Here is a 25,224-nt window from a genome sequence, read left to right as displayed (position 1 = left end):
TGCTGGGGGGCCGGGGAGGCTGGCAGTCCTCCAGGCCCCCAGCAAATCCTCACTCTATCTGGGCTCTCTGGCGTTCTCTCTACTTCTCTCTTGGCTTCTGCTTCTTTCTCGGCTTCTCTTTCGGCTTCTGCCAGTGTCCCCATGATGCCGCCCTTAAAAGCCCAGTTTTATCCCAGGTGAATCCCATCTACCTATGCCCACACCCTACTCCAGGTGCCCGCCATCAGGCATGCATTCAGGAGCGCAAGGATCCATCATCTATCCTGATGGCGGGAGGGCAGAAAAGCCTGACATTTTTCCTTACCGTACATGAGGGTAGCAGTGGGCAAGACAGGAGTGGTCTGCTGCGCCATGTGGGTACTCCCTGGCTGGGGATCGAACTTGTGCTTTGTGGCTGTGGATAGTTTCATAGGTTGTGTCTTAACCCCTTGTGCCACCAGGGAGGACCAGAGCAGGTTTTCTATGATTGGAGCAGACCAGTAAAGGAGAGTCCTGGAGCCTTCGGGGGCGTTTTCAGGCTTTTATTGAACTCTTATTTGTAGTGTGGCAACCAGATACACAGCAGGCAGGGGGGCGAAGGGGGGTGGGGGGACAAGAGGCCAGGGGCAAATCTTCATTCCTTCCTGGGCTCTCTGGCTTTCTTTCTCTTCTGCTTCTTTTGGTGAATATAAATACCTCAACCATGGCCCACAGAAGTAAACAATGCAACTGAAGATAATAATGTAACAAAATGCAGGTGCCCACCATCAGGCATGCAGTCCTAATGGTGGGAGGACAGAAAAGCCTGAAAATCATTTACCCTACACTAGTTTTCTCATCTACATAATAAAAGCTTTCCCATTGTACTTTATTACTATCCTAAAGTATGTAAAGTATTTAGGAATGTTCTAGGCATATTTTAAGATTTCAATACATTTTAAACAATTGCTTTTAGTATATATTGTTATATTTTAGTGGGTCTGATTTTGTAGATAATGTGCAATACACAAAAATCTGCATTTTTTAAGATATATTTTTATTTATTTATGCATACAAGAACTGGGGTATAGGCCTGAGATGCTGGAGGTTAGAGGATTCACCAGAGGTAGAATGGGAAGCAGAACAGGCAGATCTACTGAAATGCACAGCTAAGGGGAGCATTAAGCCAGGAGAGGTCTGCTGTGCCACATGTGAGTAAACTCCTTAGCCAAACATGGAACTCATGCCCAAGTGGCTGGTGATAACTTGATAGCACTGAGACTTTAACCCCCTGTGCCACAAGGGAGGCTCTTCCAAAATCTACATTTTTAATGACTAGCAGAGGTGTTTATGATTCAACTGATGGGGAAACTAGTGCTTGAAAACATCTATTGTGGGTTATTCAAATTGAACAGAGGAATAAAAGAAAGTAGGAATTTATAATAGTATCGATTAAAACAGGAAAAATGAAGAGATACTAATATGAGTAAGTTTTAAAAGCAAACAAATTAAAAAGGTTAAATAGGTTTTACCTATGGAAATATTGTACTAATTTTTTCTGGATATAATAATGTAACCATAATATGTATCTGTCTATCTACCTATCAATCAATCAATCATGTAAGCATGACCCCATTAAATTGAATGGAAATTCTGTGCATATAGATTCCTACCTAGGAAAATCTGGCACATGTATATGTGTATACATACACACACACACACACACACACACAGAGATAAGGTAGTACATCTCCAGCTGAATGTCTAATTGTGTCAGCTTTAAGCTATTTTAGCTGTGGAAAAAAAATGAAAAAAAATTCACCTCAGTCATTATTCATTGTTCATTTAGAGGTACATTTTCAAAACCAAGCTGTATAAATCAAATTCAATTATTTAATAGCAATATACAGTTTTCACAGTTATATATTCTTTCTGGATACTGATTCTAACTTGAATAAAATTTTAACTTGTTTTAAACATGAAGGCTTCTCTTTCAATGTCTTTCTTTTCTAACAGAGTCCAGATTAAGCAAGCAATGCTAAACGGATATATATATATATATATATATATATATATACTTATCTCATATTGATTTATGAAAGTATGAAGAATCTAAAGTTCTTAAGTTCAACTTACAGTCACCATAGAAGAATCATTTTTTAGTTATGTAGAAAATATTAATAGTTTATAATAGATTACTACAAATGCTTCTGTAGAAGGGCATTGTCTTGATTGTACATGTGCAAACATGAACCCATATTGGTGAGCTTATGTGACTAGAACAAGTAGCTATGTTATTTATTAGCTCTATTTATAGTGAATGTAGTAACTAAATATGGGAATTTAGATCTATAAATACAATCATCTTTTTATGAATAAAAGGGCATCTTTAGTCACTGAATAAAAGAAAAAGCCAACAAGTACATTGGTGCATACTAGTTATTCTATAAAATTCATTGGAGATATGAACTGTGTGAGCAGTAAGGTTGTATGAACCCGTAAAGTAACTACATAGACAAAGGCTGGTAAGCAAGTGGGTGTAGGGTAAGGAAAAATGTCAGGCTTTTCTGCCCTCCCACCATCAGGATAGATGACGGAACCCTGTGGTACTGAATGCATGCCTGATGGCGGGCACCTGGAGTAGGGTGTGGGCATAGGTAGTTGGGATTCACGGGGCTGAGACTGGGCTTTTAAGGTCGGCGTCACGGGATGCCAGGAGAAGCCAAAAGAGAAGCCGATGAAGAAGCCGAGAAGCAGCAGAACGAACAGAAGAGCAGAGAAGCAGAGAGAAGGCCAGAGAGCCTAGATAGAGTGAAGACTTGCTGGGGGCTGGGAGGACTGCCCGCCTCCCGGCCCCCCAGCACCCCTTCCTGCTGTGTACCAGGTAAATCCCAAGAAAAAGACTGCAAAAAACCACTGAGGACTCTGACTCCTCCTTTATACGGTCTGCTGGATATCAGAAAACCTGCACTGTGCCTGTTTCTGCCCTTACAGTGGGCATGACTTAATGATGCAACAAGGTGGTCAGTGTTAAAATATGGCTCTAAATCCTTAAGAAAATTAATTAAAATACACTGAGATCCTTGATAAAAACAAGAAAATTAATTATGAAGGTTAAGATCTATGTATAAAACTTATTTTGTGTTTTTTTTTTTAAATCAAATAATACTGTTTTACATTTTGGAGTAATTCAATTTCTGTTTTTTGGGATAATGTACTTTTTAAAAGGGTTCTAATTCATTATGATGAAAGAATTATTGAGACTCTACTGCTTATCTGATATAAAACAAAGAAATGTTTCTGCTTAGTCTTGTAATTTACCTTCCTTATTTGGACCGTGTGAACTGGAGGCAGTTGGGTTTATATTCTTTTTTGGGAAGTGTAAGTGAAAGAGAATCTGGGCTCCAGTGTTTGAACTCCACATTAATTAGATCTTGTCAAGATAGGAATTTCAGATACCCTTCTATAACTTTAACTTCCTATTTCATATTAAATTAAAAAGAAATTGATTAGAGCAAGCTTTTATATCATGTGTAACAAATTGTGCCTTTATTTACAAGAATTACTGAATCTTTCAAAGCCATGGCTTAACCATTTAATAAAATTTTGCAATCTTCTGAAACCTTCATGGGTTTGCCAACTGTAACTTACCAGTGATAATTAGGAAAGGAGATACACAGACAAAAGAAATTCACTGTGATGCAGGTAGCCCCTTTTCTACCACATTCAATTCTCTTCACTATAAAACCTTTCCTGGACCTGCCAACTCTTAACAACATTTGACAGAATTGAGTTTAACCTTCTCTTTCTTTTCTTGCCATTCTTCTGGTAGGAGTTATTATTGAGAGAAAAAAGTCGTGGCTAGAGCTAAAGGCTGGCAACATTTCAGGGTTGACATGCCAAGTGTTCTTTGACTAAATTGCTTCTAGAAAAAGGAAGGAGAAATAATTCACTCACGAGTTCTTTCTGTTTCTTGTTGTAGATCCCAGCACACTATTGAGAAAGGAGAATGAGTAACTCAAATGACTGTTGTTTGCATTTTCATTCATTCATTATTTCATTCATTTATTCTTTTATACCTGTGTACATGCACTCAGTCAATATATATTGAATATATGTAGTTCTGCAGAAATAATTCTGAACATCATTGTCACAAGTAGCAACAGTTTTCTTCTCGTGTTGATACAAATGGAATGGATCCACTAGGGAAAACAGATAAGTTAATGAATGATGGGATATAAATTAAAAATGAAAAATTTGTCATAGGGCTGTAGTCAGGATTTAGTCATTATGACATATCCCAGTATGTAGTTACACATGAGCAATGCCAGTCAACTCCATAACTTAGAATTTTCCAACATATTTCTGTAGAATGTTCAACAGACTGCTCATTTGTGTTATGAGTAAGAGTTTTCTGGCAATATGAAGCACAGAAAATAATATATAAAACTAAATAGGATAATTTATTGCATAACTTTATGATACAGATGTATATGTTACACATTTTCTTTACATATGTGCATAGAATTCTTAAAGTTTTTACTTTTAATATAGAAGTAGATGTGAAGGCAGACAACAGGAACAGTTCCATAAGTCTCACTAAAGAACACTAGCTTTCCACGAAATAGTCAATGGGTTTCTAGTTGCACTGAAATATTTTCAGTGACATTACTATAATAACTATTCAGTTTTTAATTTAAAGTTAAAGAGACTCAAAAATATACAGTAGGATCTAGGAATCAGAAATATGGCTGTGCCTTGAAAGTATACAAGAGAGTGGCAATTTGCTCCATTCATTAATTTGCGTAGGAATGACTGCTTTATCTTCCTCCTTGGGAGGCATCATTCCTTGGCATACATAAGCTTTGAAGGCAGTTAAATCTCAGTTTCAGTTTTTGTTTATCATGTTCATTAATATGTAATTGTTTCTCTTATTTTTTCCTCGCTGTATCTCTTGATTTTCTCCCTTTCTATCTTCTCTATGTGTGTGAGCATGTTCGCATTTTAAAATCTGTACAGATTGAACACCCAGGGTTTGGGTGTTGACTACCTCTGTGATGCCAACTAGAGTCACCAGTACCATAATACTTTCTTTTGTCCTTTTATGATTCTATTCAAGTCTCTTCTAACCCTCTCCGTGCCCTATTGTTTTCTATGGAAACCAATAAGCTCTCTCTAATCCTAAAATTATGATATTTCAAAAGTAATGAACAGGGCCTCCCTGGTGGCACAAGGGGTTAAGCACCACGCTATGAAGCAAATCGTAGCTTCTGTAGCATGAGTTCAATCCCCGGCCGGCCAGGGAGCAACCCACATGGCACAGAAGACCTCTCCTATCTTGCCCGCTGCTCCCCTCAGCAGTGCATTTCAGTTGGTCTGCCTGTTCTGCTCCCCACTCTGTCTCTGGTGAATCCTCTCACACCCCCCACCCCGCACTTCTGGCCTGTACCCCAGCTCTTGAATGCATAAATAAATAAATCTTTAAAAAAATAATGAACAAATAAAATTATACAGCATTTAACATTTGGAGATTGATTTAGTGAACAAAATGAGTGGAAGTCAGGGACGATTATCTCTTATAATTATGAATACATCCTTTATCATAACAATCATTGTTTGCTTATCTACAAATGAATTTGAGAGAACAGTACATAAGATACATTAGGTAAAAATACTCTGTTTCTGTTCTACAACTAACCTAATTATTTGCATTTTTTGTATTAACATTCCCTGTTATTGTATATAGAGGAAAGCGATTATATTGGCAATCAGAAAAAAAGGCATTGATAACTTGTTTTAATTTTATTATAAAAATCACACTTCATAATTAATTATTTCCAATTGTGACTACTGACCTAAGTACAGGGTCTCAGAATTAATTAAGGGACAACATAGGCAATGAAGGAAAAAGTATAAACAGAAGGTCCATGCAGGGTAAACAGATATATTTTCTCTACCCTACTGTTGCAATTCCAATAAAGAATGTAAAGATTGTATAGTTACCTAGAATTCTTAGAAAAATTAATTTATAGTAATTCTCAAAAAATTGTTAATTACGTGCAATAAAATACTTAGATTGAATTGATAATCAAAAAATGTAAATATTAGTCAATCCTTGACTTCAGATACCATGTCCTGGTACACAACTTTATAATCAAAATTGAATTTGCATCAAACTATTAAACTACTAGAAGAAATTAGCAATGGTTCCATGACTGTTCCATACTTTACTCCATTGAAAAAAAGGCGCCTAGATCCTGAAAAATAAAGCTGTTCCCCGTGGACATTCCAGCTCCTGCTTGTACTAACTGCTGAAGATGGTCTCCATTTCCACAGAATTTCATTAATATGATGGTGGCATGTGAGTGAAGTTGACGTTAGTGTCTATATCTTGGCAATATAATCACTTAAACTTAAATAAAACTTAAAGCCTTTATGTGAAATGGGAATTCAAGTTGAATAGCCACTGATTATAAGGATGTGATTAATGTGAGATCTGGAGCTGATTATTGATTTTATGAGTGCTATCTTCAAGGCTTATACCATGTTGTAATGTTATCTATTGAAATATAAGAGCGGAATAAAGGTGAAAAATCACAGGCAAAATTACATTTTGTGGTGTATTTTATAGGTCAGGTAAATAATTCAGAGTTTAAAATGGTTTGCTGACACCTCCCCCCCTTTTATTTTGCCAGGATAGCAAGGGTATTAATTTACTTTATTGTCATAAAATTGAATCCCAAGTGAGATAGTTTTTTCCCCTCATATGCTAAAACTGTCATATTGCTTTGCAAAGAAAACTTCCCCACAGAATTTGTATTAAAGGGAGTAGTGATGTCATTTTAAAATTATAAGTGTTACTGAAAACATAAATATTTAAATAACACTGGAGGACCAGCTCTAATTTCTCTCAATGACTTTCTTGAAGGAAATTTCATAGTGTGTGTGTGTGTGTCAGTGTGTTTGTATGTGTTCACTGCAAAATTCCAAAAGCATAGCAGAAGCATCCACTGTCTTAGATCTTCACATCTCCATACTCAATGTGTACTCTTGCTAAAAATCAGGTGTATAATTGAGATCGTGATCATCTCATTAGCGCTTTAAACTCGCAGACTATGTAAACTTTTGTAATACTACACAAATGATTATATTATGTGGTAATCAAATGTTAGACTTGGTGTTATATAATGTGATGGAAAATATGTATTAGCAGGTTATTATAGCTTAAGCACAGAGGTGTTTCAGTATACAGTACAAGTAGTAGAACTAAACTAGATTAATGGAAATAAACATACATCTGTTTATTTTAGCTCCTTCTTTTAAAATTACAATTCCTTATAAAAAATAATCATCAATAGACTAGCTAATGTGTATTTAATGGGACTGTTTTTTGATAAAACATTAATGAGATATTTTGACAGTTTAGCTAAGTGTATCAATTTGTTTATTTAGGCATACCTGCTCATTTAGCTCATTCTAACCTTTAAAATTATTTTTTACCAGTAGATAAGTTTGAATTTGTTTTCCTAAGTACATTTTTAAGGATAAAGATAAGATTTCAAAACTTGGAGTACTTGTGACACATTTTTAACATTATACACAGTGTGAACCTATTTCATATATCTTTTTAAAAGTGGAATGGCAACAACTATATAAGCGTTCATGAAATATGTATTTTTTGTTTTTAGTTTTTGTCATATTTTTCTTGCTTAAAATCATAACTGTTAATTACTGACAAATTTTAGAGAGAAGAAAATTGAATTGTTTTCCAGAGGAACTATTTTCCTCTATGCAATTCATATTTAGTGTTGTATATAGATGCTCAATTTTCATGATTTTTGCAGTGAGTACAATAACATAAACTTGAAAGTTTTAAATATTGTTTCTCTTAAGTAATTTTGTTTGTATTATGAGTTGTACTTGAGCCTATAAATATTTGTACTGTTCTGTGGGCAATAAAATAATAGACTTCATCTTTATTTCATATATAGAGAGCTAATTGAGTCATTTTTAGTAATACTACTGCATCATACTCATGAATTTTAAAGATGTTTTAAACAACCCAAACTCCTTTTTGATGCAGTCTTTTTCCCTGCTAATATATTATTGAGAAAATGTAACATGATTGTTAACTTAAATGATTTTTGCTGAAAGTTGATGCACTTTGTCACATATATTTTACTATAGAACCAGAGTTATTAGAGAGATTGAATTTCTGAAACAAGCTATATTACATATTTTATTCTTTTAAAACTATTTTGTGCTTGTGGTTGTGCATAAAAATCAAGATTCTGTTGATCAATGGGTTGTGTGTGGTCTTAATAAAAAGTCAGTGAGTTGACCAAGGAAAGCTGGGTGTTATAATACAACAACAAAAGCTGCATTTTATCTTTTTGAAACAAATATCTAGCTCATTATGTAAAAAAATTCTCTTGTTGGTTAAAATAACATCATATCATGTTACACCATATTTTGTGTATTGTAATTTTAACCCTTCAGAGGGAGAAAACATTAATATGCTTCTGATCTTAGATATTAATTTAGCACTCATTAGTGTGCTAGTCACTCTGGCCCTCACTTTACTCATCTGCAAACTGATGTGGCTGTGATGCATGTGAGTATGTCTTACATTTGTATGTAATAAGAAAATCAATCTTCTGAAATGTGTCTTGATTTACTGTAGCTCTAGGTTGTTCTTACTGAACTGTACTTAACTAGTTTTGAAGTTTCACACATTCTGGAATCTCCTTTGAGTTACGCAAAATGTCTTCCAAAGCTTTATGACCCAAGATAAAATTTGCTCTTCTCATCATTCCTGTGTAAGTATTTCAGCAGCCACTATAGAGGCAGGTGAACTAAGAACTCATATTTGTACCCAACATGTAATAATCTTAAATGTATGGTATTTCTTCCTAATGAGGAAAGGCTTCTTCCTGACAATGACATATCAAAGGTAGTAATGACAGATTTAAAAAAAATGTCTGGCCAAACAGTAGATGTATTCCTTTCTGCCATAATCATGGTCCTAAGTCATTTACACTTGAGCCCAGTTCTTTCCATATTAAATGTATTAAGTAATGGCAGGCTTCAGGGACACAGAGACAAATGGGCTCAATGGTACATCTAACAAGGAGGAAATACATAATTATTTTATATAAGCATAGTAAGTCTTATAAAATGACATAGGGATAATTTTAATAATCATATAGCATGCATATAGGGAAAATAAAGACTTCTGATCCTTATTTGAGTAATTTTATCTAACAGTAATCATTTAAAAAACATGAAATAATGAAACTAAAATATGATATTAAAATTTTAAATTACAGCCATAAACTGAACACTAATTAAAAGAAAAGTAAAAGAACTTTGGTATGTTTGAGATTTCAGATTTTTTATATTATATGACATCAGACTTCTGCAATAGCAAGAAGCTTCTAGAAATTCTATACTTTAGAAGAAACATTTTATGAGGTAGCAATTGGACTATGTTGGCCACTGTTTTAAATGATTAAAGTGTCTTATTCCAAATTTGAACATATAGTGAAACTATTTCCCAGATATCTTTGCAGATCGTAGTGTAGTACTCTTTTAAAACCGGCAGTAATTTGGGATTAGTATTTCTTTAGTGAAGTTAGGAAACATCTGCAGGGCCTCCCCGGTGGAACAGCGGTTGAGCACAGCACTGGGAAGCGGTCCGCAGCCTCCGCAGTGCAGGTTCAATTGCCGACCAGGGAGATTCCACGTGGCGTGGCAGACCTCTCCTGTCGCGCCCGCTGTTCCCCTCAGCAGTGTATTTCGGTCGTCTGCCTGTTCTGTTCCTTGCTCTGTCTCTGGAATCCTCTCACCCTCCTGTGCCTCTGGCCTGTACCCTAGCTCTTGTATAAAAATAAATAAATCCTTAAAAAAAAGAAAGAAAGCATGTGTGCACACAGAGAAAATCATAAAATAAGCAACAACTAAAATATTTTGAATAAAATGGGGAGAATAAAATTTCTTTGGAGCATTTCAAAGGCATTGTATAATATATGTGCTAATGAAAGATAATAGATGATTAAAAAACATTCAAAGAAACATTTATATTCTAAAAAAGGTTCTGTTAAATAATTATGCTTTGATCCCTTCAGAGGAAAACTTCAGGCAGTTTATTTCTAGCTATATTTTTATATCACTGTTCTAAATAAATCACAAAGATCTTCCTAATATTATTTCCCTGAAATGTAAATTAAGGTATAATGCCACTAACTGATATGCTATCTCCTGGACCTTCATCTGTATAGAATAGTGTAGAAGGCTAGTGAGTGAAAAATAAAATTAATATTTTAATACATATCATGCTCAAAAATAATATATTTAAACTAATTTGCTAGTTTTAATTGGAAAAATATAGTGCTAATGAAAATAGTTCCACAGGTTAAATGCAAAACTAACTCATAATAATTACAATATTCCATATTGTAAGAGCCAGAATGAAAACTGTGGATCTGGTTGGTGGTCTTTTCTCTATACAAAACCAGTCAAGTATTTCTATTCAGGCCTCTTCTGTAACTTTTCTTTTTTTTTTTAAGATTTATTTATTTATGTATACAGAGCTGGGTGTAGAGGTGCTAGGGTTGCAGGGCTAAGAGGATTCACAGCGTGGGGAGCAGAACAGGCTCTATATAACTGTCCTCTAATAAAAGCTGTCAGTTTATTTATAACTGTCCTCTAATAAAAAATAAAAACAGATTTCAAATCCCTGGTCCTAAATCATTTATAGAAGACATATTTCTGCATCATCTATTCCAAAAGACCACACTAGCCATTAAAAGGATTTGGAATAGCAGCAGTTCTATCTACTGAAATACACTGCTGAGGGGAGCAACCGGTGATACAGGAGAGGTCTGTTGTGCCATGTGGGTTAGCTCCCTGGCCAGGGATCCTACTCCTTGTGTAGTGGCTACAGATTGCTTCATAGTGCTGAGACTTAACCCCTTGCACCACCAGCCTGGAAAGACTCGTGTTATGCTCACCTCTAAGGGTGCAGCCCCTGGGAACCTTCTGGGGCCGAGGAGACGCCCTGAACACCGTCCCTGCTCCCTATCTCTTACCCTGAATGGGAGCGTGTAGGAAGCCCCAGCAGTGGCGGTGGGCCGGGGCCTCTAGTCATGACAAGGCCCCTCTTCTATAACTTTTCTTGACACTGTATTTTAACCTGAATAGATCAATTTCCATGTAGAAACAAGGTAAATAGAAATAAAATCACGAAAATGAAACTAGACAGTAGGTACTCCCTGGTAACTTAAAAAGGTAAATTCTGTTCACTTGATTCCTATGTATATTTGGAAATGTAATATAAGGGGAGGTTCTAGTCTGACTAAATTGAATGTTACTTTCTCTCCATCCTCTTGTTTCCTCCTCTTGTTTCTTCTTCATGTGTAACATCTGTTGAGAACAGCAAGATGCATTCTTGATATTGAAAAGAAAGAAAACTTGGAATAATTGAACATTTTATTTCAGCTAGTTGATCTAAAGTAAATGAAATATTTTCGTCTGTTTCTTAGTGTATTTGTCTAAATAGGAATCGATATTTCTGGGAAATTTGTGTATATTACATCTTTGATGTTCTTAATAGCTTATGGCCATAATTATTTAAATTAAAATCTATCTATGCATTCATCAGAAAAAGATGTGGGCCTTCTTTTATATTTTGGACACTTGAAAGAAAAATAAATAAAACCCACCATGATAGAGTCAAGCATCAAGGAAAATTACAGTTTCGCTTCTTAATTGAGAATATTCAGAGAAATAAGATGCTTATGCATATACTTTGAAATTATCACCTGAAGCAGTAACTATTAAGCTGTCTTGTCAAGTGCTGCTTGGCTTGCAGTTTTAATAATATTTGTGGTACCTTGGACTATGCATAAAGACTGTGAATTACTTGCCTTATAATCTTGGAAGAGGCTGCTATTCCAAATCCTTTTATGGGCTAGTGTGGTTTTTTGGAATAAATGATGCAGAAATATGTCTTCTATAAATGATTTAAGACCAGGGAGTTGAAATCTGTTTTTGTTTTTTATTAGAGGACAGTTATAAAAGAAATCGAAAACAGAGATAATGTAGCATTTTGATTTTATTTTTTAAAGAGCTTTTTTGAAGCTATTTTCCACTTTACCAATTCAAATAATATATATTTAATTAATAGTTTTACAGTAGTTGATCATTCTTTATTGTTTTCATTTGGTTAGTTGAGGTTATCCTCTGCATGAAATATTAATCATGACATTCAGGAACCATTTATAATAAAGAGACTGATACTCAGATTGCTTCAGGAAGAAAATGTGAGTAGCTGAAATAGTGGTTGGTTTAGAAACCAGACGTGAAGCAGAAATTATATACATTTTGAGAGAGAACACAAGTGAGCTTAAATGAAAGTACTAAGTCTTATATAAAAGCTAATGTGAAAATTGTTAGGAAAGATAAAATCTTGATGTCTCTCTCTCTTGTGAGTTTAAAGAACTCAGCAGTTTCCCCTCATTAGCACCTTTTACTGACCTTTGTCTGATGGCAGCTAGAATTTTGAAAGAGCCCATCTGAGTTATATGATTTAATTTATGTGCATCCCTTGTGACTCCACATTTTTCACATCTTTGTTGAATAGAATCAAGAAATAATGCTCTTAATATCACGTGGAAGGAAATGAGATCTTATTAAGTTTATTATCTATAGTACTAAGTGTCTGAAGTCTTATTCTAGATTTATTGAAGGTCCGTATAGTTTCACTGTGTTTTTCAGCACCATTTAAAAAGATTAAAAAAACATATAATTTTATATACACAGATTCTGTACAGATTTAAGAAATTTCTTAAGTTTCTTAACATCTTTCTGAAGAATAAAAAGTTGGTTCTATACTGTTCCTAAAGTGATAATGGTATCCTGAAATTCTCAAAACTGGAATATTTTGCTAGGTAAGAGATAACTTTGTAACGCTTTAACCAAACAATATTTTGGAAGACAAATCATAAGTGATTTTTCTACATCTCAGAAATCTTAAGGTCATTATATATAAAATAATATATTGATAAGAAATAATTAATTCATTGCAGGATCTCCAAGAATTCAGTACTCAAAATGATAAGACTCTCCATATTATTAATTTCTAATTTTTGTCTCTATTTTATGCCTATCTTTAGGGTTACATTTGTGGATACATCTGTGCATAAGCATTTAGCCCTCCAATTTGCAAAGATTGCTGGAAAGATTAGTGCATATAATAAAGATCTATTATTAATTGTAAACTAAAGTGAATTTCTTTCTAGTTTTATTACACTGATTTGTTATTTGTTCCATGCCAGAACTAAATATGTATGGACTAACATGTCATTTTATTCTATTCTTTTCCATATTTACTGCTTTTTCCCTCATTGTCTTTTAAAAAATACTTCTTTTCTCTAAAACATTATCTACTGTTAGTTTATATACTTAACTTTTTTCAAAATATACATATTTTCCTTTCACTGTTTTATCTTAACTGCATTGAGTTTTACTTTTATTCTCACATGTTTTATGTTTTTTTTTAAAAATGATGTTCAGATGCGCTTACCTTTGTGTACTTTTGAGATAATAAATAATATTAATTTGCTTAATTTAAAAAGATACAGTTTTAAATTCTTGCTACATAGTTTCCTCTCCTAAAACTATATATGAAGACTACTATATATCTGAATTATTTTTTTTTACTATTTTTGCTGGTTATTTTCTATTTTGTTGATTTTTTATCTCTTGTTTTATATTATACAGTGGGAAGAGATTGGTGAAGTTGATGAAAATTATGCCCCTATCCACACATACCAAGTATGCAAAGTTATGGAACAGAATCAGAATAACTGGCTTTTGACCAGTTGGATATCCAACGAAGGTGCTTCCAGAATTTTCATAGAACTCAAGTTTACACTGCGGGATTGCAATAGCCTTCCTGGAGGACTGGGGACCTGTAAGGAAACCTTTAACATGTATTATTTTGAGTCAGATGCTGAAAATGGGAGAAATATCAAGGAAAATCAGTACATCAAAATTGATACCATTGCTGCCGATGAAAGCTTTACAGAACTTGATCTCGGTGACCGTGTCATGAAACTGAATACAGAGGTCAGAGATGTTGGGCCTCTCAGCAAAAAAGGATTTTATCTTGCTTTTCAAGATGTGGGTGCTTGCATTGCTTTGGTCTCTGTGCGTGTGTACTATAAAAAATGCCCTTCTGTGGTACGACACTTGGCTATCTTCCCTGACACAATCACTGGAGCTGATTCTTCACAGTTGCTTGAAGTGTCAGGTTCCTGTGTCAACCATTCTGTGACAGATGAAGCACCCAAAATGCACTGCAGCGCTGAAGGGGAGTGGCTGGTGCCCATTGGGAAATGCATGTGCAAGGCAGGATATGAAGAGAAAAATGGCACCTGTCAAGGTAAGGGTTTGCCTCCTGATCTGCAGGGGCCGTCTGCTTGAGTTGGATCATGTATATGCATTTTCTCCAATGATTATGAGCAAATGACCTTTTAGTTTGCTAATTTATGGAGATTATTTCTCTTCAAGTTTGATTTCTCGCTTCCCAGAATTTAAAAATTTCTGGCAACGATGAAAGATTTAATGTAATTTTTATTGGATATACATAATTAATACTCAGAGCGTCTTACTTGCAGTGTAATATTTTATATTCGTTTTGCTTTAAGAAGTTTTATATTTGAATAGCCCAAACCAAGAGATTAGTTTCTTTGTATGTAACCCTGTATGCTTATTGTCTCTTACTCTGCTGCTTTTTTATCTCCATGAAGTTATTTTCTACTCTTCACTTGCTATATAAAATTCGAATGCAAATCTTAGATGAGATTTGTTTTGGCATACTTTTAACTTCCTTTTAAAAATTCTTCAAAAATAAGTTCAACAATATGAACTCTATAAAAAAATATTTATAAGCCGAAATGATTTAGTTTACTGTGTTGTTTAAATATAATTACTACTACATGCTTTCTTTTTAAAATTTACAGGTCAATTTTAAATGCATAGTAAGTAGTGCCCAAGAAAATAACTGTTTGGAAATGAAGCCAATACAAAAAGGTCATTTCAAACCAATTTGCATTAGGAGATTTTTTTTTCTGTTTTAATTTTTCTTTTAAATTGAAACTTGATCATGCATGCTTCCCTCCTCATTTGAAAATATCCTCATTTTGCCCACAGTGTGGTGAGTTGCCCTTTTAAACTTGGATATTTATCAATAGGTATTTTAAAACAGGATGTACTTTATGGTGAACAGAATAACAGTATATGAAAAACACTTTTCCCTGAAAAAATTGTATTATTCTCTGTGAACCTGAACTTATTTTCACCATGGCATGCACATACTACATAGGTAATAAGAGACAGTGTGTATTAACTGAGAACAAAACCTAATGCAAGAAATCTCCTAAACTCCCCTGGTTGTTTCAGCTGCATTTTTTTTTTTCCAAATCCACTATATAATGTGAATCAAACTTATCCAAGTTTGTGTGGCTTGGACTTTAGATTGATTATAGATCAGAAACAAAACTAGGGAAAATACCTGTAAATAGGCATGACTTTGCTATTTCTTTCTTGGTACAAAGACATTGTACTATGTTTAAATATCTTTTTTTAGCATCACTTCATATTTTGGATCTCCATAGTACCATCTAAGATTAAGACTATAATTGTTTTTCCATGTAATTTTTAACTCTATAACTTTCTTAAATCAAATTTTATTTTGGGATTCCTTTTAGTTTTGTCAGGGAAATGAGCCATATTCTATTAAGAATTTTATTTAAAGAATTCTAATATTAGCTTTTGTTTTCGAACAGTCTTCTTGACGTAAGGTGAGAATAGATGTAATTATTGAATCAGAAGCAGGAGTTAATATAATCTTTTGAATGAATTTCAGTTTTTCCCCCTAAAATATTTGCAGTGTAAACCTTGTTATTTCTAAAAATGTATTTATTGTGGTATAAAACAATATATTTTGATAGTTTGGTTATATCATTTAAGAAAATGATATGCGGTCACTTTAGGATACAGTGACCTTTGTTTTCATCTAGGTTCACAGAGGATATATTTTTTTGACATTGTTGATGAAATGAAAACATTCTGTGGGTGTTTATCATGAAAACATCTTGTGAAAAATATAGAACATTTCTTAGTATAGGCTTTTAATGACTATCTTATTTTTTCTTCTCATACTCTTCTCTATAATTGAAGAGTAGAGAACTGAGAGACAGTGAAATGGACTTGAGGGTCTACAGTTCAGAAACTTCACTAAATTGTATTTTGTTTTAATTAGGAGATAGGGGAAACAAATGTAGAATCTTAAAGGCTGTGGACTACATAGCACTTGATGACCTTATAAACAACTTGGACTAAATTATTGAATGAAAGAATACGTCTGTGGTTTGTTTTGGAGAATTACAGCTTTATAGATACTCCCCAGGCATATTTTATCTCTATATAACATGTATCTGCAGATATCAATGTATATGTAAGTGTTCCATTTAAAATTCCATGACTAGAATTCATTCTACGATCTTAACATGCTTTTCCAATACTTTTAAATGGAAATTGATGTTTTAGAATTTTTCTTGATCAACCAGAAATTTAGGAAACGTTCTTGACATCTTCTTCTTACTCACACTCTGGTTCCAATCTATCACAAAGTACTCATTGTTGGGCCTCCCTGGTGGTGCAAGGGGTTAAGATGCAACCTATGAAGCTATCCACAGCCACTGCAGTGCAAGTTCGATCCCTGGCCAGGGAGCAACCCACATGGCTCAGCAGACCTCTCCTGACTCGCCTGCTGCTGCCCTCAGCAGTGTATTTCAGTCAGTCTGCCTGTTCTATTCCCCACTCTGTCTCTGGTAAATCCTCTCACCCCCCCACATCTCTGGCCTGTACCCCAGTTCTTGTATGCATAAATAAATCTTTATAAACTACAACAAAAACCCCAAAGTATTCATAGAAATTACCACCAACTATCACTTCAAATCATCCACTTTGTCTTTCCTTTCTCTTCCAATCTGTAAACAGATCTTATTGGAACTTTATTTCCAAATATATTGTAAACTTCTTATAGAGTTTTGCTTTTTGAACAATGTGAATGTGTCACTTTTATAATAATGCAGATCTGGTTGTTTATATAACTATCTTCCTCCTTCTTTTCCCCCCTCTTCCCACTGACACACACACACGCACATACACATACATTCACACACACACACTTTAAATACTCAAGCGGTTTCCTTTAAGACAGGGTTACTACAGAAGCCTAAAGTATTCCCTGGTTTTGTCCCCATTGTGTCTCCAGACATAACTTAACCTGTGCATCCTCCCTTCTTCCCTTCTCTAGGAACCAGCCACACTGCTTTCTTTCCGTGTTTCACAGGCAGTTTGCTCATTTTCACCATTTGTTATCTATGATGCTTTCCCCTGCAACCTTCTTGTACTGCTTTTATGTCTGAATAACCTACATTAATCCTTCAGCTCTATGCTGCAACACCTAATCCTCTGTAAAGCTGTCCCACCCCTTCAAGAGTAAGTTAGGCTTCTCTATCATTTACATGTCTTTCCTTCCTAGAACCATTTAGAGTTATGCTTTTACAACTATTTGCTAATTTGCTACTTGATTAATGATTCTTCCCACTCCCATTAGACTACATATTTCTTAATGGCAGGTGTGGTGTATGTTACCTTAAGAAATAAGAAAGAAGTCAAAAGGCAAGAGGTAGAGAAAATAAATTCAAGAGGAAGTATAATGGACAAAAGCATAAAAGAATACTGTTTTTAAATTAATATAAAATCTACTAAGTCACAAAATTACAAATATCTTTTATTTTTATTATTTTTTATTTTATTTTTAATTTGTATTTATTTATATAAGTACTGGGTACAGTCAGAAGTGGGGGAGGGTGAGAGAATTCACCAGAGCCAGAGCAGGGAGCAGAGCAGGCAGAAGGACTGAAGTACACTGCTGAGGGAAGCAGCGGGCGGCAGGAGAAGTCTGCGCGCCATGTGGGACCCTCCTCCAGTGGCTGGGGAGCAGCCGGGGATCGAACCGGCGCTGCAGAGGCTGCGGGCAGCTTCACAACCCAGCGGTCTACCGCTGCACCACCGGGGAGGCCCTACAAATATCTTTTTTTTTTTTTTTTTAAAAAAAAGGTGTAAAAGGTTTGTCTTTTATTTTTTTTTTATTTTTATTTTTTTTTTAATCTTAAATTTTATTTTTATATTCCCCCATACAATTGCAAATGCCCCATTCTGACCCCAATCCTTCCCCTCCCGCCCCCCACCCCCCAAAAAGTGTCTCTGGTTCATAGTTTTTTGTTGATTTTGATTTTCACTTTCTTATATTCATTTTCCTGGTCCCTTATTTAAGTTTTCTAGATTCCTGCTATGAGTGAGACCATCCGGTATTTTTCTTTTTCTTTTTGGCTTATTTCGCTGAGCATGATCCCTTCCAGCGCCATCCATGTTGCTGCAAATTGCATGTGTTTATCTTTTTTGAATGCTGAGTAATATTCCATGGTATATATGTACCATATCTTCCTGATCCAGTCATCTACTTTTGGGCATTTGGGTTGTTTCCAAAGCTTAGCTATTGTAAACAGTGCTGCTATAAACATAGGGGTGCAGGTGCTCTTTGGAATTGATGTTTCTGTGTCCTTTGGGTAAATACCTAGGAGTGGAATTGCTGGATCATATGGAAGCTCTATGTTTAGTAGGTCCAGAAATCTCCACACAGCTCTCCATAGTGGTTGGACCAGTTTGCACTCCCACCAACAGTGCAGAAGAGTTCCTTTTTCTCCACACCCTCGCCTACAAATATCTTTTAAATTAATCTTAGTCCTGAAATTCATAAGCCAAATTTTGCAGTTCCAGATACTAAGTTATATGTGATTGGCATATAGATGTATTGACTATTATTGAGGCAATCTTAGTGATTTTTGTAGATTGCAAAACATTACGTACTAAAATGTGTTCCCAGTATAACCTTATTAGATACTGCTAGATACTTATATTTAATTTCAAAATATGTTAGGATTTAATTAATATGTAACTATTAAAAAGGTTAAAATTTGAGGAAATTTATAATGACTGTCATATGTTAATATTTGCTGAATCTGTGCTGGAAGGTAACTTAGTAGCTGCTGTCAGATGATGTTATTGTGACCTGATATATGTGCAGGGCAAAATTAGTTTACCCAAAGGCCTTAGACATTAAACCTTAAGGATAAAGGACACTGGACAGCTTCCTATCATATGGCTTCAGCCCAGAATACAACCAGGAAGTGATTCAGGTATCCATGTTCTGTTTAGCAATCAGTGATCTGTCATCTTCATGCCTCCATTTAACTTCTTTTAAGAAAAATTGGCTACCTTTACCCTAATAATCTGGCTTTAAGTAGGTAACATAATACTCTGGTTTCTGTTGTATTGAAATACAGAGTACATTTGTTTTTCTAAGCTTAACTTATATACCTGAAGTATAATAAGCTGCTTTAAGTATACAAATTTATTTCCTTGAAATGTTCTTTATTTTCAGAAACTAATAATGTATTAAATCCATTTATACAAGTATGTTTCCCAATGTGTTATTTATTATTATTTCTGATGAAATTCATGCTATTTTTCTCCCTTAAGAGTCATGTGAAAAAATTTTTTGAGTGCAAAATTGTTAGCAAAAACACATTTTGGAAGTTTCTGCTTTTTATTGAAGTGAATGTGTTTGACAGAAGTAATTGAGTTCACATGAATCAAATGTTGCCTGCTGAGTTCTCTTGTGATTATGTTGCTGACTTACTCAGATGCAAGGCAAGACCACTAATCTTCATCAGTTGCTAGTGGAATGAAGTAGTAATTTGAAATTACCCCTAGATAATTATAGTTTCACTTATATCAAATGGAGGAAAGAGATTTAGATTGTGGGTCACTGCCAAAACCAGTCAGAGCAAAGAAGGTATATAGTGCATGCTAAAATACAGGGTAAGCGGGGTCGGGGGGGGGGTCACACGCCAAGGGCTGTGGAGAAAAAGCACTTATTAATTGTCCAACTGGGAGATGATTGCACAGCAAGGAAAATGTAGTGAAAATACTAAGCTCAAGAAAGAGCCTTGATTCAGAAACAGTTACAGATACTGCAGGGAGTAGTATGTCGATCATTCATACTTCTGTTGCATATTTATGTTTGAAACAAAATTGGCTGGAAATACAGTCTATTAGGTGTTCGTGTAATTATGCATTGGAGAGCCTAGTTATTTTTAATTAGGCATATTACCAAAAACATCAAAGGGTTTGCACTTTTGGTTCTATTTGGTATGCCCTTTTATGCAACAAAAGGAAACTAATTTTGATTTCACAATTTTAACAGAGGGTAGACATAATGGGAGTGAAGCATATCAGTGATGTGTGTGTGTTTGTGTCCGTCCCCATCCTGCTGCTGAGAATCTCTACTAGGACAGTTAAATCTTTTTGTCCTTTTCTAGATATTCCACAAGAGAAGAATGAAATAGATTTTTTTTCCTTTAAGTCCCTCCCTTGAATATTTTGAATTAGTTTTGTTTACTCTGAACTCCCACCCTTCCCCCAAATCCAGGTTTCTAAACATCAATAATATTGATATTTTGGATCAGATAATTTTTTATTGTTGTTGGGGGAGGGGGTGGTCCCATTTGTTGCAGGGCAATTAGTAGTGTCTTTGACCTCTAATCCACAAGATGCACAAGAACACTTCACTCCCTATTTTGATAGTTAAAAATGCTTCCATATATTGCCAAGTGTACCCTGTGGCAAAATCATTTCCCCAAATAAACAGATATACTACTAAATCTGACTCTGTTTATACCCTAGTTACTTTTGCAAAGGTGAATTTTTTTCTTAAAATTCTGCAAAACAAGGAGATATACATGTTATAATGTGACAAATTTAACTTGAGTATGGTGGAAAATAATGCTGCTTACGAGAGACAGCACAGTCTGGTAGTTTATGCACACAGATTTGAACCCAGAGTGCATGAATTTAAATCCTCCCTCTTCCATTTATCAGCTTTATATCCCTGTGCAAGTAATTGAATCTATCCCTTGCTTTCTTCATCTCTTTGTCATAGCAATCTTATGAGACATTATATAAAAAATATTTATAGCAATGTCTAGCACAATGTACTTAATGAAGATTAGCTATTTTGTATATTTCTCTTTAAAAATAAAATACATTTATAGGAATATGTGTTTGCCTTTTGTAATATGCAAAGAAATTCAGGTTTGAAAATTCTCTAGTTATATCAAACTAGATTGTGTATTTTTAGTACAATATCATATATCAAAGCATAACCCTATAATTTTATTTATTGGGTGATCAAAACTGTATAAACACAGTAGAACCTCCTTTACAAAGATTTTCTCTCTGGTTAGGTATTGTCATTCATTCTTTAAGTTATTATTGTACTAGACTCTGTTCAGTCTATACAATTCCTGCATCCTAGGAATATGGACATATAGGGATATAAATATACAATTATAGTTGATGAAAAAGTTAATGGCAGTGTGTAAGTGCAATTTTAGATGGGATAGTCGGAAATGTTTCCTTGAAAAGATGATGCTTAACTTAGATGTAGATTTTTAAAAAGTTATGCAAATGTTATAGGGAAAAACTTAACAGGCAAAGGAGGTTTTCAGTGCAGACATTTATCATATAATCAACTTGTACAAATGTTGTTTTTTTCTAAAATTATACTGTAAAAATGTATTTGCATGTTTGAGTAATGAAAGAGCTACTAATTCCTGAAATTACCTGCCAAAAGAGACTGCTCATAAATATATATATATATATATATATATACACACACACATACACACACACACACACACACACACACATATATATATATATATATATATATACACACACACACACACACACACCATACTATTTTAAGGATAGATAATTCCTAATAATTCCTATGGTCAAATTCGTGCTTGCTAAATAAGAAATATTTCAGTTTAGTTATGAGTGGTATTGGTGGATTTTTATTGTACCCACTGAAATAATGAAAGTTTTTTAAAGATCTTAATGTTCATTAGTACAAAAATAGTTTGCAAATGTACATTTTTTTTTTGCTACAAGTGAGTAGTAAAAAAAGGAGATTTGACAATACAAGAAAGGAAATATAAGAATCAAATACCTTGCCATCCTCTTAGATAAATATTTTTTAAAGATTTATTTATTTATGCATACAAGAGCTGGGATGTAGGCCAGAGGTGCGGGGAGGTGGGGTTGTGTGTGTGGGAGAATTAACTAGAGACAGAGTGGGGAGCAAAACAGGTGGATAGACTGAAATACACTTCTGAGGAGAGCCGTGGGTGACAGGAGAGGTTTACTATACCATGTGGGTTAGCTCACTGGTCAGGGATTGAACTTGTGTTGCAGTGGCTGAGAATAGCTTCATAGTGCTGAGACTTAAACCCTTGCGCCACCAGGGAGGCCCTAAATGAACTTTTTTTTTTTTTAAAGATTTATTTATTTATATAACCACTGAGTAGAGTCAGAAGCACAGGAGGGTGAGGGAATTCATCAGAGCCAGAGGGAAACAGAACAGGCAGACCAACGAAATACACTGCTGAGGGGAGGAGCAGGCGGCAGGAGAGGTCTGCCATGCCATGTGGGACCCCAGTGGCCAGGGATAGAACAGTTGCTGCAAAGGCTGCGGGCAGCTTCGCAGCCCAGCGCTCAACCACTGCACCACGAAGGGAGGCCCCCCTAAATGGAACTTTTAATCTTGATTTTCACTAAATTATCATTCATAAAAGAAGGTCACATTATCATTCATAAGAGAAGGTGAAAGTGGAGCCATTTTTTCCCTCTCATATATTAAGTACATTAGTTTGGAATGACTGATAAATGCTATATCGATATTTACAGTAACAAGAATACTTGCTTTGTAAATTTCTATTTTGGGTAGGTCTCTAGGATGTTTTATTATGTTGATGACACTTTGCATATTTTTAATGTACAAATGAATTTTGATATTAGCTCCACCATAACCATATGAATGGAGAATTAATGATTATATTTACGTTCAAGTGACTCACATTGTATCACCTCTTGATAATAAACATTTATTAACATGAGATGCACTGGGTAGTATCTTTTTATTAAATTAATTTAGAAAGATAATTGTCCAAAAAAGTTTAATGATAAAGATCTCACAAGGGCCATATTTTAATTGTTATATTCAGAACTGATTTAAACTCCATTACATTTAAATGTGCTAGGGAACCAAAACATCATCCTTTTGTTTCACTATTTTCATCTTTTCTTATTATACAGACAGCAGCAAAAGACTTTCATAAATCTGATAATATAAATCAGTATAGCTCTCATAGGAAAAGTTGTGTGTAAGTAGAAATTTAATGCTGAAAAACCGAGTGTGATTCAACAGACCTCTCAGTTTCTTTTCTCAGATTCCTTTTTTTTTTTCATTGTCTTTGGTTTTTAATATTAATTTTTAAATTATGCTCTCAGATTCTTAATAGCAACAAGTTAAGCCAAATAAGTGTAAATATTAGGGAATGAAGTAGACATCATACCTTAAAATTGATTTTTGAAATCACCAAGAGATTTTGTACTCGTAGATTCAGGATACTGCTCTTTAGGTGATGTGGCAGCCCCTAGTTCAAATCTCACTTTTCCATTTGCTAGATGTGCAACTGTATCCAAATACAAAACCAGATTGAACCCAATTTTCCTCATACATGAAATGGTAACTATTACAGTATGTTTCTGCAAAGCCTGACAGTAAATACATATAAAGACTACTTATTTCAGGAGTGGTACATGGATTAGCAAATTCCGCACGACCTGTGAACTATTTAGAAGTACAATATCTCAAGTGCTATCCCTGCAAAACTGACTCACAATCTACATTTTAGCAATCCAAAATCTTGATGTTTTTTCATATACATTCAGGTTTGAGAAGTACTGTTATTGAAGACTCTAGAAGTGAGTGTTCTTTTTTCTGCAGATTAAGAAACTGCGGTACAGGTGAAGTTGTACCCAGTAGCAACATAAGAACAAGAACAGAAATTTGGTTATTCTAACACCCTGAATATATGTGGAAATATTGCACTATGTTGTTTCTAAACGATTGTGCATTAATTATATATTCATCTCCTCCTAGTGTTTTGATATTGATTGTATTAAATCTAATAATATTGTTTACCTTTTTTAATTTCTGAGACTTTGCATCTTGACTTAGGAATTACCTGTTTACTATCAATTCTTTACTATTATCATAAACTCACATTATTTGCAAAATAGGAGAAATCAAGCACCAGAAAAAAAAAAAGAAAGTATAAATGTCACTCATTTTCCAATGTCTCCAATATATAAATCATCTGTTTGTTCTTGGGATGCTTGTCTTTTTATATTGACTTACAGGAGGTCCTCAGATTTCACATTTCCTCCTACTAATGATGTAATATTGAGTCCAACTTTTATTTGATTCTGCTGTTCAGAGTATTTACATCTCAGTTAATCATTTAAGCCATTGTTGCTGAACACACTTATTAAAAATTCTGATTTCATTGTATGGCACTAGCAGAGGAATCAATATTTATTTAAAAGTTTCCCAGATGATCTTTTGAATTTGAAGATACCCTACTCATGATGTGCAGCCACAGTTCAAAAGTATTGTAATAGGATGAAGGTTTGGCAACTTTTGCTGGATAGTATAAATTTGCACCCCAAAACCTCACTCAGGGAGGGTCTCAAATTTTGGTTCTTGAAGACTGATTTTTTCCCCCATCAAGAAGTCAAGCTCAAATCAGTCTCTTTAGTTTTATTTGTGTATAATTATAGAGTATTTGACCTGGTGTCTTCATGAGGGTGCAATAGTTCTTCAAGGTTTCAGTCTCTCTGAAGAGCTGCCCACTTCACACGAGTCTGTGGCCTTTTCTCCTGGATTCTAGGGCATTAAAATCCAAGTCCCCATGTTCTCAGACCATGTCTCACCCACGTTCAGAGCAGTGGGGACTGCTAGCAGCACATTAGATGGCAGCTCCCTCTGCTCCTCCTTGTAGATTGCCCTTGCCAGAATGAAAAATAAACAAATAAATAGATAAATAAATAAATAAAAGATAACTTTTCTTGTAATTTCTCTGCATTAAATCAAAATATAACAAAATTAACACAAAACATTGTTCTACTTAATTGAACACTTCTAGTTACTTGTAACTG

At 34.6% G+C, this 25,224-nt stretch overlaps 1 protein-coding gene across 7 annotated transcripts in view; it reads left to right on the top strand.

Annotated features, from left to right (window-relative positions):
- EPHA5 (EPH receptor A5) overlaps positions 1 to 25,224 on the top strand; it is a 323,325-nt gene that overhangs the window by 62,172 nt on the left and 235,929 nt on the right. For all 7 annotated transcript variants that reach the window (XM_054688281.1, XM_054688279.1, XM_054688280.1 and 4 more), the window contains exon 3: positions 13,741 to 14,404. In XM_054688281.1, the coding sequence (XP_054544256.1) occupies positions 13,741 to 14,404 (664 nt within the window). The remainder of the gene's footprint in view (positions 1 to 13,740; positions 14,405 to 25,224) is intronic.

The sequence above is a fragment of the Talpa occidentalis genome, unplaced genomic scaffold (genome assembly GCF_014898055.3).
Source record: "Talpa occidentalis isolate TD23 unplaced genomic scaffold, MPIMG_talOcc4v2.1 talOcc4.6, whole genome shotgun sequence".
Lineage (NCBI taxonomy): Eukaryota > Metazoa > Chordata > Mammalia > Eulipotyphla > Talpidae > Talpa > Talpa occidentalis.
Note: the sequence above shows the minus strand (reverse complement) of the source record. Positions and strands in the feature narration are given on the sequence as shown.